This window comes from Psittacula echo (genome assembly GCF_963264785.1).
Source record: "Psittacula echo genome assembly, chromosome: 6".
Lineage (NCBI taxonomy): Eukaryota > Metazoa > Chordata > Aves > Psittaciformes > Psittacidae > Psittacula > Psittacula echo.
The window spans coordinates 7,719,381-7,734,142 of NC_137743.1; the positions used below are offsets into that span (position 1 = coordinate 7,719,381).

A 14,762-nucleotide genomic window follows, 5' to 3' on the forward strand; every position below is an offset into this window, starting at 1 on the left:
GCATGCTATTTTCATTTAGTTCAAACTGTTAGGCTGGAAGGAAGAATGGCTGAATAAACAGGAGGGAAAATGAAAAGGTCTCTTCAGGCATTTGTGTTCTGCTCTGCAAACGTGTTTACATATGCTTCGAAGGACAGCTTTTATGTACAGCCCCACACAGATGCCTATAGGTACTGAGAAGCCCAAGGAGTCCCAGGACACAGGCAGACCACACTTCCTTAAAGCAAGTAGATGAGCTAACCAGCAGTAATTCCCTTTCTCTCCTTTCAGTGGCTTTATACTGGGTATGAAACTCTGAGGCGATCAGAGAGGCAAAGGTGAATAATGAAACCTCAGAATCTCCATTTTCCAAAAAACTCATGGATCTGGGATACACTTCCTGACATACTTGCTTTGGCTTGGAGAATTGGGGCAGCTTCCCTCAAATCCCCTACTGTGCCCTTATTCTTTCCAGCGGAGCATCAGAATACACAGGAGCTGCAAGCAGCTATAGAAACCCAAGACTGCCACAGCATGTCACTGATCCCAGGACTGTAGCTGGTGAAATAGGATTACTGAGTATTTGCACAAGTAAGCACTCTCCTGAGACCACAACACGGATCTCAGGCTCGGAGTGTTGAAGTGCTAGGCATTTTTTTCCCCACTCCCCCGTGCAGCCCTTTTGGCCTCCCCTTCACGGCCATAGAGACTAATAAAGAGTCTCAGCTCTGCACTGAAATGGCTGCAGCATGGACATGTGTTCAGCCCTGACCTTACCGCAGGGGTGCTAACCTCCAGCAGAAGGAAAGAAGCCTCTCTCCACGGCCTGATTTGGCTGAGCTTATCAGGAGGCTAAGGAGACAGAGCAGACAATCCTCAACCAACTGCTGCCAGAACCTGAGACAGAAATGCCAGCCCAGTAATCAGCTACCTGTGGAGTGACGCAGGGAGTTACACTTTTAATGAAGGGCAAGAGAGGCACAAAGCCTCAAGGGGACCCTCATCTGAAAAATTACATTCAACCCTGAAGTGTGTTTAGCCATTGAATCCTTCTACAAACTCAGAATCACTTTTTAATGCAGGTTCTTGAAGTCTTTCCATCAGCCAGAGGCTGCTTTGGACTAATATAGGAAATGAGCAAAGTATTAAAAAAAATATTATGGGGTGGTGAAACATCTAAACCATATTGATCATAGTGTAATTATACCTGAAATGTATTAGGGGAAGTAGCCAAAACAAACTCCACTCTGAAAAAGATGATTTGGGAGAGTGCAAAAGGGCCTCGGGCAGGCCACCTGCAATTCTTTTGAGAGATGGTAAATCTGCTCCCGAGTATGTAAGGAAAAGGTACTTGAGTGAACACTAGATGACAACTGTGATGATAACTGTCCCAAACATATCCCCTTCTAAAGCTTAAGCAAGCCCACATTTACATTAATACCAGAAATCAGCGAAGCAAATGTAGGAAGAAGCAAAATACGTGTGACAAGCCTCACTTGCGTCTGTGAATTAAAGAACAGTTTCTGCATTTAAGATGTAGCAGCAGCAAGGAATAAAAGAAATTGTCAGTTTGCCTTGGATATTCATGATATAAAAAGACTGAATTTGTTATATTTACAGTTAAAATGTCTTTTTAAATTTTAATTTAAATCTTGGAAAAGCTCTCTGAGAGCTACAGTTCCTTAGTGGAGGATCTTATTTCATGATATAATAAAAGCCAGGGTCTGGGAGAGATAGTAACAGAATCCCTGATTTAGAGGCAGGATACTTTAAGCTTGAATATGAGCCTCTTGAAGTAAGCACCCAAAGCACCTTTACACTCAGAATGTTAAGCTCTTGATTAAACAAGCAGAACACACTTTTGATGCTAATTAAAGATGAGCTTCAGTCAAAATACGGGATTTGTATTTGGGCCAAACTAAACCTTGGATGCAAACTCTCACTCTCTTTTTAACATGTTCTGATCCAAACTATGCTGGCCCTAAGCCATAAACACCAATCAACTCAAGTGCTTTACTTGTTACATGTAAGATTGCAAAGCTGTTCATAAACAATGAGAATATTCCTGTTGTGAGATGTTAGATCACCTAATTGAGGGATGAAGTTAAAAACCTCTTCTTTTTCAGAAGTGAATGTCAATTTGGAGCATCTACATCTTTGAGCAGCCAATGGCATGGGTTTTTTTTAACCCTGATGCACACAGTATTCACAATTCCAAAATAAACTCTAGTTTCTCACTAGCCCTGAAAACTGAGGCTTAGGCGTTTCAGGCAGGACTCAACCAAAGAGCAGTATTTAATATGCACTCCAATCTTGAAAACATGGATCTTAACTCATGCAGTGATTAATTTCTAGGGTAGGAATAAAACTTCCTAAAAGTCTCAGTCACCATCCGTAAAAAAAACTAACAGTTGTGGGGGGGAGGTTGGTCAGATTCTTCAATAGGATAAATGGATGCATTCAACCCAATGGATCCAACAAAGCTGACAATCTGCTGGTAGTTCTCTATGGCACCAATACAGCCTAGAGTATGATTGAGCCACCCAAACTGTATAGTTTTCCCTCCAATGCAGAGTGAAGGAACTTAGCTTGCAACAGTAAAATTTGCTGCAGGGATGTGGCAATACTGAGCCACAAGAGATTGGCCTCTGTGTGAGAAATAGGCTCAGAGGGGTCATGACAGATGAGCTCCTCCAGATGAGTTGAAATCTTCCCAAGGACCAATTGGAGGTGGGGTGAGCCCTTTGCCAGCACTAGGAGCAGACTCCTAGTGCAACCTGTCCCTCCAAAGGCAGAATTAAACCAAAAAGAGTTTAGATAGCATCAAGGGAAATCTCAAATGATCTAAAGCCTCAGTGTTTTTAAAGAGGTTCACTCCAGTAAAATGCAGGATCACATGATAATGACGTGGTGCTTGACAGAGTTCAGAACTACAACTGGAAGCAGTCCAGGTTGCTGCATTCCTTTATTTCCTAACATATCTGCAGAACTGGTCCAGCCGAGCTGCTCTTCATGCAGTGTATCCTGCCTGAAATTGTAGATGCCTGAGGACAGTCAAAAGGCCACCCCCAGCAGACCGCCACCAGTGTGCTCCACCGATCTTTGTATTTAATAGCCTTCGACGGACATTTTTCTTCCTCATGAATTTACCTAATCACTTTCTAAATTCCGTTTCATGCAGCACCATAGGAATGATAATCTAACTTTGGTCTCCAAGAGATGTAATACAAAAACAACAGGAGGCCCAGGAAAGAGCAAAATGATTTTGCCAACACATACTACAAAAGCAGGCAACGACTCCAGTCCAGTGACAAAGAAAATTACTAAAGCCACTCATTACAAAACAACCCAGCACTTCCTGCTGTGAGAAATGATCTATTCAGACTACTTCGCAGTTTGAATAAAACACCTGTAATCGCCATTCTAAGCTTGTGATATGGATGTTTCTTTCCTTGGTGCCACGATATGAACTTTAAACTGTGTCTCTTTGACTGGTCCTACTGTCTGAGGGTAACTAAAAATGCTCCTAACCCAAAAGATCCTTGGATCAGTCACAATCAGCCATTTTGGAGATCTCACAGCAGCCTTCCAATACCTGAAGGATGCCTACAAGGATGCTGGAGATGGACTCTTCATCAGGTACTGTAGTGATAAGTCAAGGGGTGATGGGTTTAAACTTAAACACAGGAAGTTTAGATTGGCTATAAGGAAGCAGTTCTTTACTGTGAGGGTGGTGAGGCACTGGAATGGGGTTGCCCAAAGAAGTGGTAAACACTCCATCCCTGGTGGTGTTCAAGGCCAGGTTGAATGGAGTCTTGGGTGACATGGTCTAGGGTGAGGCAGTCCTGCCCATGGCAGGGGGCTGGAATTAGATGAGCTTTAATTCCTTTCCAGCCCAAACCATTCTGTGATTCTGTGAATGAGGTGAATCCAGACAAATGTTTCCAGGGTTTCACTACTCTTTAGAACAGCAGAATAGGCTCAAACATGTTCCTTCTATGAATTTTTGCTGCGTGCTCTCTGTTGAATTACCTGGCTCTGTGTGTTTTGCAATCTTTGTACATTATCCCTGTTGCAATCTCCTGCAAAACATTGGGAACTGAAGTTCAACACTTACAGGTTTGTTGCCATCATGTCCTAAACTGATTTGCAAAAACAAGGAGTGTTTCCCTTGTTTAAATATAGATGAAAAATCACTTTTAATAAACTCTCCCCTAGTATTTTTAAAAAAATCAAATATAGGTACATGTAAGTGCATACACCTTTCTACTTATCCAGACTTCCAGAAAACACAAATAGCAGCTTCTAAATTGAAGCCAAAGTAAAATATGCTCTTAAAGGCCTTTTTAAATGGTATTAAAAGGAATCTTTTTTTCTCCTCTACCTGGAAAATGTAAGTAATTTTCTTTTCTCTCTTATTTCAATCCTATTTTGTTATATAACATTTTCTCCACATCCTTTGTGTATTCACATTAATGCCTTATTTCTTTTGTTCTTTCATCGTCATTGAAAATGCTAAAACACACCTGATTCTTGCTTCATAACATGTCTTTAATATAACACAGCTCCTGCTGACAACATTCCTGGGAGAGAAGAAAAGCGACTACAGAGCTGAACATTTCAGAGGCCCTGAAGCTGCCATTAGGTGCCCAAAATGTGCCAACTTTCCTCTTCTGCTTGTTTAACAGAAGAAAACACTCAAGACATCTGCACCATGACTTTTTCTCTCCTGCTGTTCCTCCTGACCCAAACCCAAGGCTGCTATTGCCTTTCTGAATATATTACTCCTTATCTGAAAAGCCATTTAGTTGCAAATCCAAACCCTTTCCGTTCTTGCTGCATATGCCTGCATTAGCCATGGTAAAAGCCCGTAACAGAGCAGTTCAAATGTTGGGTTAATGACCTCTCTGGTATTTCTACAGAAATGCTCTGTTAAACACTCAGGCATTTCAACTTTCAGTCACAAGACCTATAAAAAATTCATACTTTGCATCTCTAGTTTCAAACCACAGCACTGCATCATTAAGAGCTTTTCAATCCTCCCACCCCACACACTTTGTGAAGGAGAAGGAAGAAGAGAGCCTTTATCTTCCTACTTTTTAGTTTTCACATTTTCTTCTCCTTGTTTGCATTTCTTAGTTCTGGAGGTTGGCAAAACAAACTCCCAAACAAGCAAGTGCGAGCCTGCTTTTATTTTATTCAAATATAACATTATCTATGTGCCTTTTAGCCAGGTATTTAACCTAAAAGAGATGTAAACTCCAAGCTCCATCATTTCAGTAACTTTTGTCTTAATTGTGGCTGCCTTTCAGAAATTATAAAACTTCCAAACTGAAAGACAAGACTACCCTGACACAGGGAAGCACCTGGAAAAACACTGTGCAGCTGTCATAGTAGATTCTCCCACAGCACATACAGCTTTGATCTGGCCTTTAAAGGAGCTTGCTGGATTAGAATAACATGGCTTTTTTTTTCAAATATGTTTATATTTTGCAGTAAAAATATGGGGTTTTTATATGACCCTTCTGTAAATCAGATTTGAATAGATTGGATCTTGCAGGTTAGCATCTCAAAATGTTTAACATAGAATCATAGAATAGTTAGGTTTGGAAAGGACCTTAAGATCACCTAGTTCTAACTCCCCTGCCATGAGCAGGGACATGACCTTCTGAAGCGCCCCCACGGTGGCCCTGCCTCATGTCATGCTTCTTCTTTCTAAGCTTGTTTTATTACATCCATTCTTACCGTCGTCAGTTTGATCAGCTGCTGCTCACCCTGCTTCCTGCATGGATTAAGCTGCCTCCCCTGCAAGGGTTCTGGGTAGTCTGAAGCCCTCCTCCCCTCACCTTTCTGACTTCAAAGAAGCCACAGTCTGTCCTGCAAAACTGCTGACCGTGACTGTCAAGTGGCTCAGTCCTTCATGCAAAACAGTGATCTTACACACAGCACAGGCTGAAAGACCACGATGTGCATAGCTCTCAGCTTTCTTTTCATCTTCCTTTCCTGCGGACATTTGGTTGGGTTTTTTGTACTTCATTTATCCACTGACAGCTTTTGCTAGTATAGAGTTGGAAGAGGGTAAAAACTGATTCCTGTCTTGACAACAATAGCAGAGCCTGATAAAATGTTACCTATGCGGTATATATATAAGTTGCTAAAAGCATCTCTCACCAACAGAGAAGAGGTTCTAATATATCACAGAACTCCCGCAAATTTGTTTCTCTGCCGCTCTCCAGAGCAATTTTACAACAGTTTTAATTATTTAACAGTGTGTTTTCGAAAGGACTAAGTGTCCTCCCTCCCTCATCACTTCTCGAGCAAGACAGTACCCAACGAAACCAGTCACCACCCCGCGGGTGATGTCTCCACCACCACAACAGGCAACGGCGGCTAAGGCATCACTTACTCTCAGGTAAACCCTCACCCCGGCCTTCTGCTGCCGGAATAGCGAATCGAACCTAACCGAACCGAAGCCGCTCCTTCGGGAGTGCCTGCCTCCCCAGATCCCCGCTCCCGAGCTCCAGATACCCGCACGCTCCGCGTCTATGACCTAACAGTCCCCACTCTCCTCAGTCACCCAGCCACCACAAACCCGGGCGCAGAAACCCCCACCCCACGCATGCGCCGACCACGCGGTGACGCTACGCCGCTCAGCGCAGTGACGTACCCGGCGAAGCCTTCGCTGCTCCGCCAATGGAGACTCGCGGAGGGGAGAACAGCGTCGCTATTGGCTGGCTCCGCCACCGCCCCGCCCTCACGGAGAGGGCGGTGTGCGGACCCGGATGAGGCGGCCTCGGGTGGCCGCGGCCGTTAAACGGCGTCCTGCGGGAGCGACCCCCGGCATGGCGGCGGCGCGGTGAGGGCAGCGTGCCCGGGGTGCGGCGAGGATGCACCTGATCTACGTGATCCTGCTCTCGGCGCTGGCCGGCTGCGTCCTCACGCTCCTGTTCCAGCTGCTGCTCTTCTACTGGGGGAAGCCGGAGCCTGTCGGGGCGGCCGGAGACGCCGACAGCGTCGTCTACGCTCGTGTGGCGGCTGACCACAGCCTCAGGGACTACCTCCAGGGCTCGGAGCCGACCGGCAGCCAGGCGCCTTCAGAGCCGGCCCCTAGCCCAGCGCCGGCCAGCGCCGCGGCTCCTGCCGCCGCCCCGGGCTCGGAGCCCAGCGCCAAGCAGCAGCAGCCAGAGCCCTCTCCGGACCCCTGCCGCGAGGAGACGTGCCACTTCCTCAATGCTATCTTCCTCTTCCTCTTCAGGGAGCTCAGGGACACGGCCCTGGTCAGAAACTGGGTCACCAAGAAGATCAAGGTGGAGTTTGAGGAGCTGCTCCAGGCCAAGATGACGGGGAAGGTGCTGGAGGGGCTCAGCCTCAGGGACGTTTATCTCGGCAACGTCCTGCCTGTGTTCAAAGCTGTCAAGCTCATTCGGCCAGTGCTCTGCAACGAGGAGGGCTGCCCCGAGGAGCTGAGCTTTGAGGTAGACCTGGAGTACAATGGTGGCTTCCACTTGGCCATCGATGCTGACCTGGTCTTTGGCAAGTCGGCCTACCTCTTTGTCAAGATCTCCCGGGTGCTGGGGAAGCTGAAGCTGGTCTTCACGCGCCTGCCCTTCACTCACTGGTCTTTCTCTTTTATGGATGACCCTGTGATACTCTTTGAAGTGAAGTCTCAGTTTGAAGGGAGGCCCATGCCACAGCTCACTTCCATCATAGTGAACCAGTTCAAGAAGGTTATTAAGCGGAAGCACACCCTGCCCAATTATAAAATCAGGTAAGACATCCTGAGTCCTCAGTGTTACGTTGGGTGGCAAGCATTAAAATTGCTGCTTTGCTCATAATAGGTAAAATAGATTTCTCTTGGCACTTCCACAGTAGGGATATTTGTAGGTTGCTTGTCTGATATAAAAATCTTTCCATGAAGGTTAGCATTGTTTTCCATTTATGATAGGTGAAGAAGCCAGTGCATAGTGAGACTGACATGCCCCAAACTACATTTAAGTAAATGGCAGAATTAGTAGGTATCAGATATTTTGGAATCCTGGCAGGTGTCTAAGCATGGGATCATGGTACCTCTCTTTGGAAAAGGTAGAAGGATGGCTCTGTGGACAGCATGTGGGTTTGAGGTGCTCTCCCAGGCTTCTGCCACTGGTGAGCCACCTGGGCAAGCTCTGTCGCTTTACTTATCTATAGAGGCAAAGTGGTTGTTACTTAATGATAGGATAAAGTTCACTCCGGAGGTATGCTTGAGGTGCCAAGATAGGTGCTGGCCTCTTCCTTTTTGGCTTGCTGAATCCCTTCAGTAACTTAAGGGAAATCTAAAAGTTGAGAAAAGTATTGCTCTATTGTGATAAGTAAAACTGTACGGAAACTTTTGTGCTTTTTATTTTTTGTAATATGGCATGTTTTCTTTTATAAATGCAGACTGCATTTTATAGTTAATATGATGGAATGTTCAATGATACTTCTGTAATGGAAGTAGCAGGTGGCATCTTTACTTTGATTCCACCCTCATTTCTGATTAAAAGATACTGAGTGTCTCTTACCGCTGTTCAGGCACCATATTCCTTTTCTGTCATGTGGCTTGCCACTCTTAGGCTAGCATGTTTCCATTCTCTTTTGTTTGTTCTTCATAGGTTGTATTGTGTGTCGAGTAAGGATTTGTGTTTTGTTTACCACATTCTTCTGCAATAAGCCTTTTCCCTGAAATTCATCAGAGATGAGTAACTGAAAATGGCCTTTTGAACTCTGAAGTGTAATTAGCTTTGCAGTGATGTAAATTTTAAATCCTTCCGCAATTGGATTTATGAGTTCTCATGAAAGTGGATGTGTAAAATACCTGAGATTTGGAAAGCCCTGACAGGGCAATAAGCAGTTTCTTTGAGTAATGTGGTAGTCCTTTTAAATTTTGAGGTACTGAATTGCTGTCCAGAAGACAGCAATCCCTGGGCAGCAGGGAAGCTGTCAAAGGCAAATTTGCTTCCATTCTGTTACTGTGTTGGACAGAGTCTGAAACTGTTGACTGTGGAGAAGAGCCCAAAGGAGAGGCACCATCATGGTGTAAAGTGAGCACTCTCAGCATGCCTAGAAAGAGCAAGTAAATTGTTCTTCCCCTGAGAGATCCACCTGGGCAGAAGGATGCTCTCATTATTTAGTTAGAGGTAATGAATTTTCCACATATTTCTCAAACTTTCTGTGCCAGAAGGAATGGATGAAACGTGTGAGCCACTGTTATGCTAAAGGGACTGGAAGGGAAAATAAGGAAAGAAGCAGAGCACAGTATTTGGGACAGAAATGAGTAGAAGTGTGAGGATAGAAGGTAATTGACACTGCACACAATATAGGAAGCATAAATTATTATAGAAACAAGAATGGACTTATTTTAAAATGCTCCCTTGAAGTTCTGAGGGGTTAAGAATTTGTGAATGCTTGAGAGGCAAATAGAGTATCATAGTTGGTTTTCACACTGGATAGTAGGCTGGTAGCACAGGCTGGCAGATGGGAAACAGTGTCCAATCCTGTATATGGTGCTTCTGACCTTTAAATTTCATGCTGTGTTCTGAATATGTCATTCTGAGCCACTGGGTTGTGAAGGGGGATGGCAGGACATTAAGCTTGATGCTCAGTAATGAAACTATCTTAAGGAAGGAAGACTGGGTCACTGGCACCCTGACTGTCTAGAACTTTGCCTTCAAAGCTTCAAGTGGGAACACAGACCCCTGCTTGGAAACCTTTAGCTGTCTTTGAATTTTTAGCTGTCCACAGTGCCCAAGGTTTTGTGGAACACAGACTGAAAACTTTTATTCTCCACCAGTGTCTCAGATGAGTTTATGCAGGTAGATGCCTAGACAGCAAAACTTGGTAAGAGCTGAGTAGTAACAATACACTTTTATGTGGTGGCTTAGTTGAGAATTGAGACATTATAGTTTAGATGGTATGGAGAATTGACTTCGAAAATCAAGCCCCCTGCTGATAAGATGCAAAACAATATTTTTAATTGAATTTTTAAGAATACATTGGCTTGGGGTTATGGTATGTTAATATATTTCTTAGCAATGAATGTATAGGAAGAAGTCAGGAGAGTTGTCACAATTGCATAGTAACCTGTTACCTTACTTAAAGCTGAACAGTTCCTCCTCTACAGGGAATGTGCTTATCCTCTCCCATTTTTTCCCTATGGCCTATGTACCTTTTGTTTAAATACATAGTATTTGCTTCTGTGTATAGTTCAAAACCTTTTTGATGTCTCTTTACTCTTGCTCAAGTAACTTTGTAATTACTGCTATTCAAAGATTTATTAACAATCTTGTACACAAAAGCACTTGGAGTGTGAGGAGTTCTCTTTTCAGTTGGCTAAGAGGTGCACTTTGTTACCCTAGTGGTTTCCAGGCTGAAGTTCACAAAGGAGTTTTATCTTGAAACAGGATGTTAAGTAGCATTAAAAAATAAAATACACTGTTTTATTTGTCTTCTTGTATTAGGCAACTTCTAGAGGTTATTACTTGGTTGTAAATGACATGAGAATTTTTGCAAATAGTTGATTTTGAATGTCCTACAACTAAGTTGCGTAAAGCAGATCCCCCTTTCCTCTCTGATTTAACTAAATACTGCATTAAAAAAGTCTTGTGTGTTCATTCATGCACTACCTGTTGCTGCAGCCAAATTACTACACACATGCTTTCCAGTTATGTATAAAGCTTTATGCAGTGATTAGTAACATCTGCATTTCTTGTATCATCCATTGCTAGGAGTGACTTTGTGCTATGTGTGTAACTATAGCTTCAAAGTGGAAGAAGGCATCTTGCATTCCTGATCCACTCTTAACTGTCTTTGTGGAGAGGCCATGTAGACTAGTAAATGCATTTTAAAGTTTGCCTTGTGTGTTATGTACAGTTTTCTCCATAAAAGCAATTGTCTACTAATTGAAAAAGGAGGGATGCACTTTATGTCTAAAAGAGTAAGTAGTAGTTTGTGTGTTATTCTAATAGTGTGTAATCACTTTTGGCTCTTTAAGAAATGTGTTTGTGCTTGGTAAAACACCCTGTTTTGAAGCTGCTCCACCATTGAATGGTAATTACTATCTCATACAGTAGAATTTGCTTACATCTTTGTAATCAAGGCTGCTGGTAAAATTGAGTGAATGGCAGGTTGATTTTTGTTTTAGTCATCATTGATAAAGGATCTTTGCAATTCGGTTGATAGTAGCCAGAGTTACATTAAGATTCAAGTCAACTATAATCTAGTAGTATTACTGCTTTGTAATAGAAATGCAAACAGCTTTTCTGAAAACATTGTTGTCTGTCAGATTCTTGTTTAGATGTGGGGAAGATCTAAAATAATCCTCTTTTTTTTTTTTTTTTTTTCCCCCTGCTCCAATATACAGGAGTTCTGGTGCACTCTTGAGAAACCAGATAACTGCAAGACAAGATTTGTTTTAATAACTAGCCCTATTCTCACTAAGGTAATAAAGAACTGTAGGTATCATGTAGGTATCTGCATACTCCATAAGTCTATTTTGACTTCAATTAACTGCTTAAATTGCACTTTCTTTACTTCTAAGACAAGCTGGCCAGTGGGTGGAGCTTGAGAAGGAGCACGGAAAGCACTGACTTCCCCATTGTTTGGTTGAAATGTCAACTGTTGATGTTCTGCAGGGCAGCTGCTGACACACCAGCTGTGTCCCCAAATCCTAATGCTGGCACTCTCAGGACTACATGCAGTCAGTCTTTCTCCTTGCCATAGCTTGACTTGACACTATTACATAGGTCTCTTTTACTAGAGCAGGTGGTAGACATTAAATTATCAGCACAAAATGGAATTTATTTAGTTGCCTGAATCCGACCTTTGGTTTTTCGTTGTGTACACTCAAACAGTTCTTTAATAGTACTACTGTAGGCATTGTTCATGTTTGTTTTAACTTTCTGTATCGTGTCCTTTTAATAGTAGGATAAAGTGGTTGACATTAAGCTGTAGTTACTAGTGTTGCCAGAGTGTGTTTAGTATTTAAAGCCATGTAGTAAGGACTATTTCAGGTGTCTGTCTCCTTGCTTGTGCCATTGCAGTGGTCACTGATTCATCTCTTAGTTCTGTAATAAGCTGTGCCTTGTTCATTAATCTTTTGCCTTTGTGTGTATGTAAAGGGTGAGGAGGAAGTACTTGCAGTCTAGTCTCCATCCAGAATTTAACTTCCTGGTATTTAATAATGATGTCAAAAATCTGACAGCTACTGTTTTTTCTAAATTCAAGGTCTTGCAAGTTCATCCCTTTAGGTTCTAAGCAGATTAAGTCTTGCCTAAGCAGTGATTCAGTTCTGTATATTTTAAGAACACTTAGTTCTCAGTTTGTTACATTAAAAAGAGCTAATATTTTTTGATACTGGCCTGTTTAAGAAACTACACTGTGCTTTATTTTAGTGCATGCTACCACAGAGTGGAATAACTTTATTTTCTTTAGAAGTGATCTCACAAAGGGTTGCTTTCAGTATTTCTATTCAGTATTTAGATGACCTCCTGAGGTCCCTTCCAACATGAATTATCCTTGGGACTGATCGTTTGCAATATAGTTAGTCATGTTAAATAGTTTTATGCTGCATTTGGAAGCTGGGGTTATTTTGAATTTCACTGGGAAGAACCATTAAACAAGCCTATTTTAATTTACCATTATAGAATGCAATTTGAGAGTTACACAGCAGTTTCTTATTTTTGGCAAAACTGAAGCTGAGATACAAGTAGCTATTGATTTGAAGTGTGCTTTATAACAGAAATGACTTCATAGTATGGTAATAGAGGTATTGGGAAAAGTATAAAATAAAAAAAAGTATGTATTATTCATATGATGAAGTTATACTTGGAAATACCAGAAATAATTGTAGAGATTGGGATTGTGAGCATGTCTTAACTTCAGAGATCAGCAGCTGGTAGAGATACCTACTTTCTCTAGAGCTGCTGCAAAGGGAGATGATATGGATATTCTTTTCCTGAGTGGATTACTACTGTAGTTGATACAAGTTTCTCTTACTAGTTAAATCTGTAAGGCACATTTTGGGTTGGTTTTTTTTTGGTTTTTTTTTTTTAGTGCAATGCCTATTCTAGGTGCAAAAATCTTCCAGTATACAGAAGTATTAAGAAAGACCCCAGGATCTGAGTCCTTTTGTCTGCAGAGAGGTAAAGCTCTGAATGATGCCAGCATAGATGCTTGTTCTGCTAATGGCAAGGCAGCAGTAATTGGAATCAGTAGATCTGTCTGCAGACAGTAGCTTCATGCTTGGAAGATTATAGCGCAGGAACAAGTAGTTATTTGGACAGGACTTAGATAAATGGATCTGTAGGGAACCTGACACACGGTAAACAAAACCAAACTCTGGAATGTTAAATATTCTCATTTATTTGAGTGCTACATGGATAGAAGGAAGCTTTTTGTAGTGCAGAGGTTTTTTTATTGTCTTTATTTTGGGAATAGTCTATCTCAGACATACGTTGTGTTTGGATGGTCACTAAATACATGTTTCTTCAGATGAAATTAAAGTCTGTGGTACAAAGTATGTATCTGAATCTCCTTATGTAGATATCAAGTTTAAGATCTATTGGTTCTAGGGGTGTTGAAACTTTTTAGTCATCTTCCCCAGCTCCAGCACTTCACAGGCTTTCACACTGGAAAGCTCTAATTCTGAAAGAATGGGAGTTTGAAACTTCTTCATGATAAAGTCAGATTTAATGAATGACACGTTGGACGTTTCCCAGTATACAGATGGCACTCTTCTCAGATTTAAGAGTGAGCCTTTTCCTATGATTAGTCAGCAAATGTTACTTTTTCGTACCTGCAAGAGTGAGGATCTAATACAGCACTTGCTTGAGCTGGACTAATGAAGAAACTGGGAAAGCACAGTTGGGAACAAAAAAATAAACTCAGTTGGAGAAAGAAATGGATGAAGCCAAAAGAATAAGTTTTGATGCTTACTGTTTGCATTTGCTGCATATAGCAATCCAGTAGGGTTTAAGGTTAATTGGTCTGACTGGAAAATAAAACCTCCTTCGACTTCTCTTGCTTGAAACAATATATAAAAGATTCTTTGTCCAATAATAATGAAAATTGCCTCATTTAACACCTTTGGTATTTTGTATTTAATAGTTCCTTGCTCTTAATCCTTCAGTGAATGTCTTTCATGTGGATAGTGAATGAAGGCTCTGAAAAATCAAGATTTATTTGGTACTTCATGATGTTTTATATATACTAACATTGAGACTTCACACTGCTGTTCGTCTCAACTATGGTTTTAAACATTTAAGCCGATCTTGCTGCTCAGTGAGAACAAATACTTTTTATTCAGCTGGCATAATTTGTATAACTTTTCCAATTCTTTTAAATAAAGTATGAATTAAGCAGTAGCACTTTCTATTTTTTGAAGAGCAACTTATTTCCAAATCAGTATAGGACATACAGGAGTTAATCACTTTGCCAGACTGTGGACGTCTAGCAAGTGTTTGAGCTTGACTCTAAGCCTGTCTGGAGCAGGTAGCTGTGTTCAGATGCTAGAGCTGGAATATTCTGAGTCGCCTTCTACAGGATGTATTATAATTTTTGGTGTCTGTTAATATTCCCTGCCTGTCACACAAAGCTGAACACTGAAGTCCCCTTGAAGATTACTTCAAGGAACGGGGTGCAGAATGTACCTGTAAAAATGAGTAGCTAATACAGATGGCAGTTAAGGCTCATATGATGTTAAAACGTGCGAGTTTCTTGTAGAACTTATTTTCTATATGTTAATCATGTGAAATAGTTAATCTTTTTAT

General features: G+C 41.8%; 1 protein-coding gene across 2 annotated transcripts in view; it reads left to right on the forward strand.

The window, feature by feature from the left end:
- Positions 1–6,766: 6,766 nt before the first annotated feature.
- PDZD8 (PDZ domain containing 8) overlaps positions 6,767–14,762 on the forward strand; it is a 67,625-nt gene continuing 59,629 nt past the window's right edge. For both annotated transcript variants that reach the window (XR_013957151.1, XM_080620624.1), the window contains exon 1: positions 6,767–7,747. Coding sequence is in view for 1 of the 2 variants with exons in the window: in XM_080620624.1 (XP_080476750.1) it covers positions 6,867–7,747 (881 nt within the window). In the remaining variant the exon portion in view is untranslated. The remainder of the gene's footprint in view (positions 7,748–14,762) is intronic.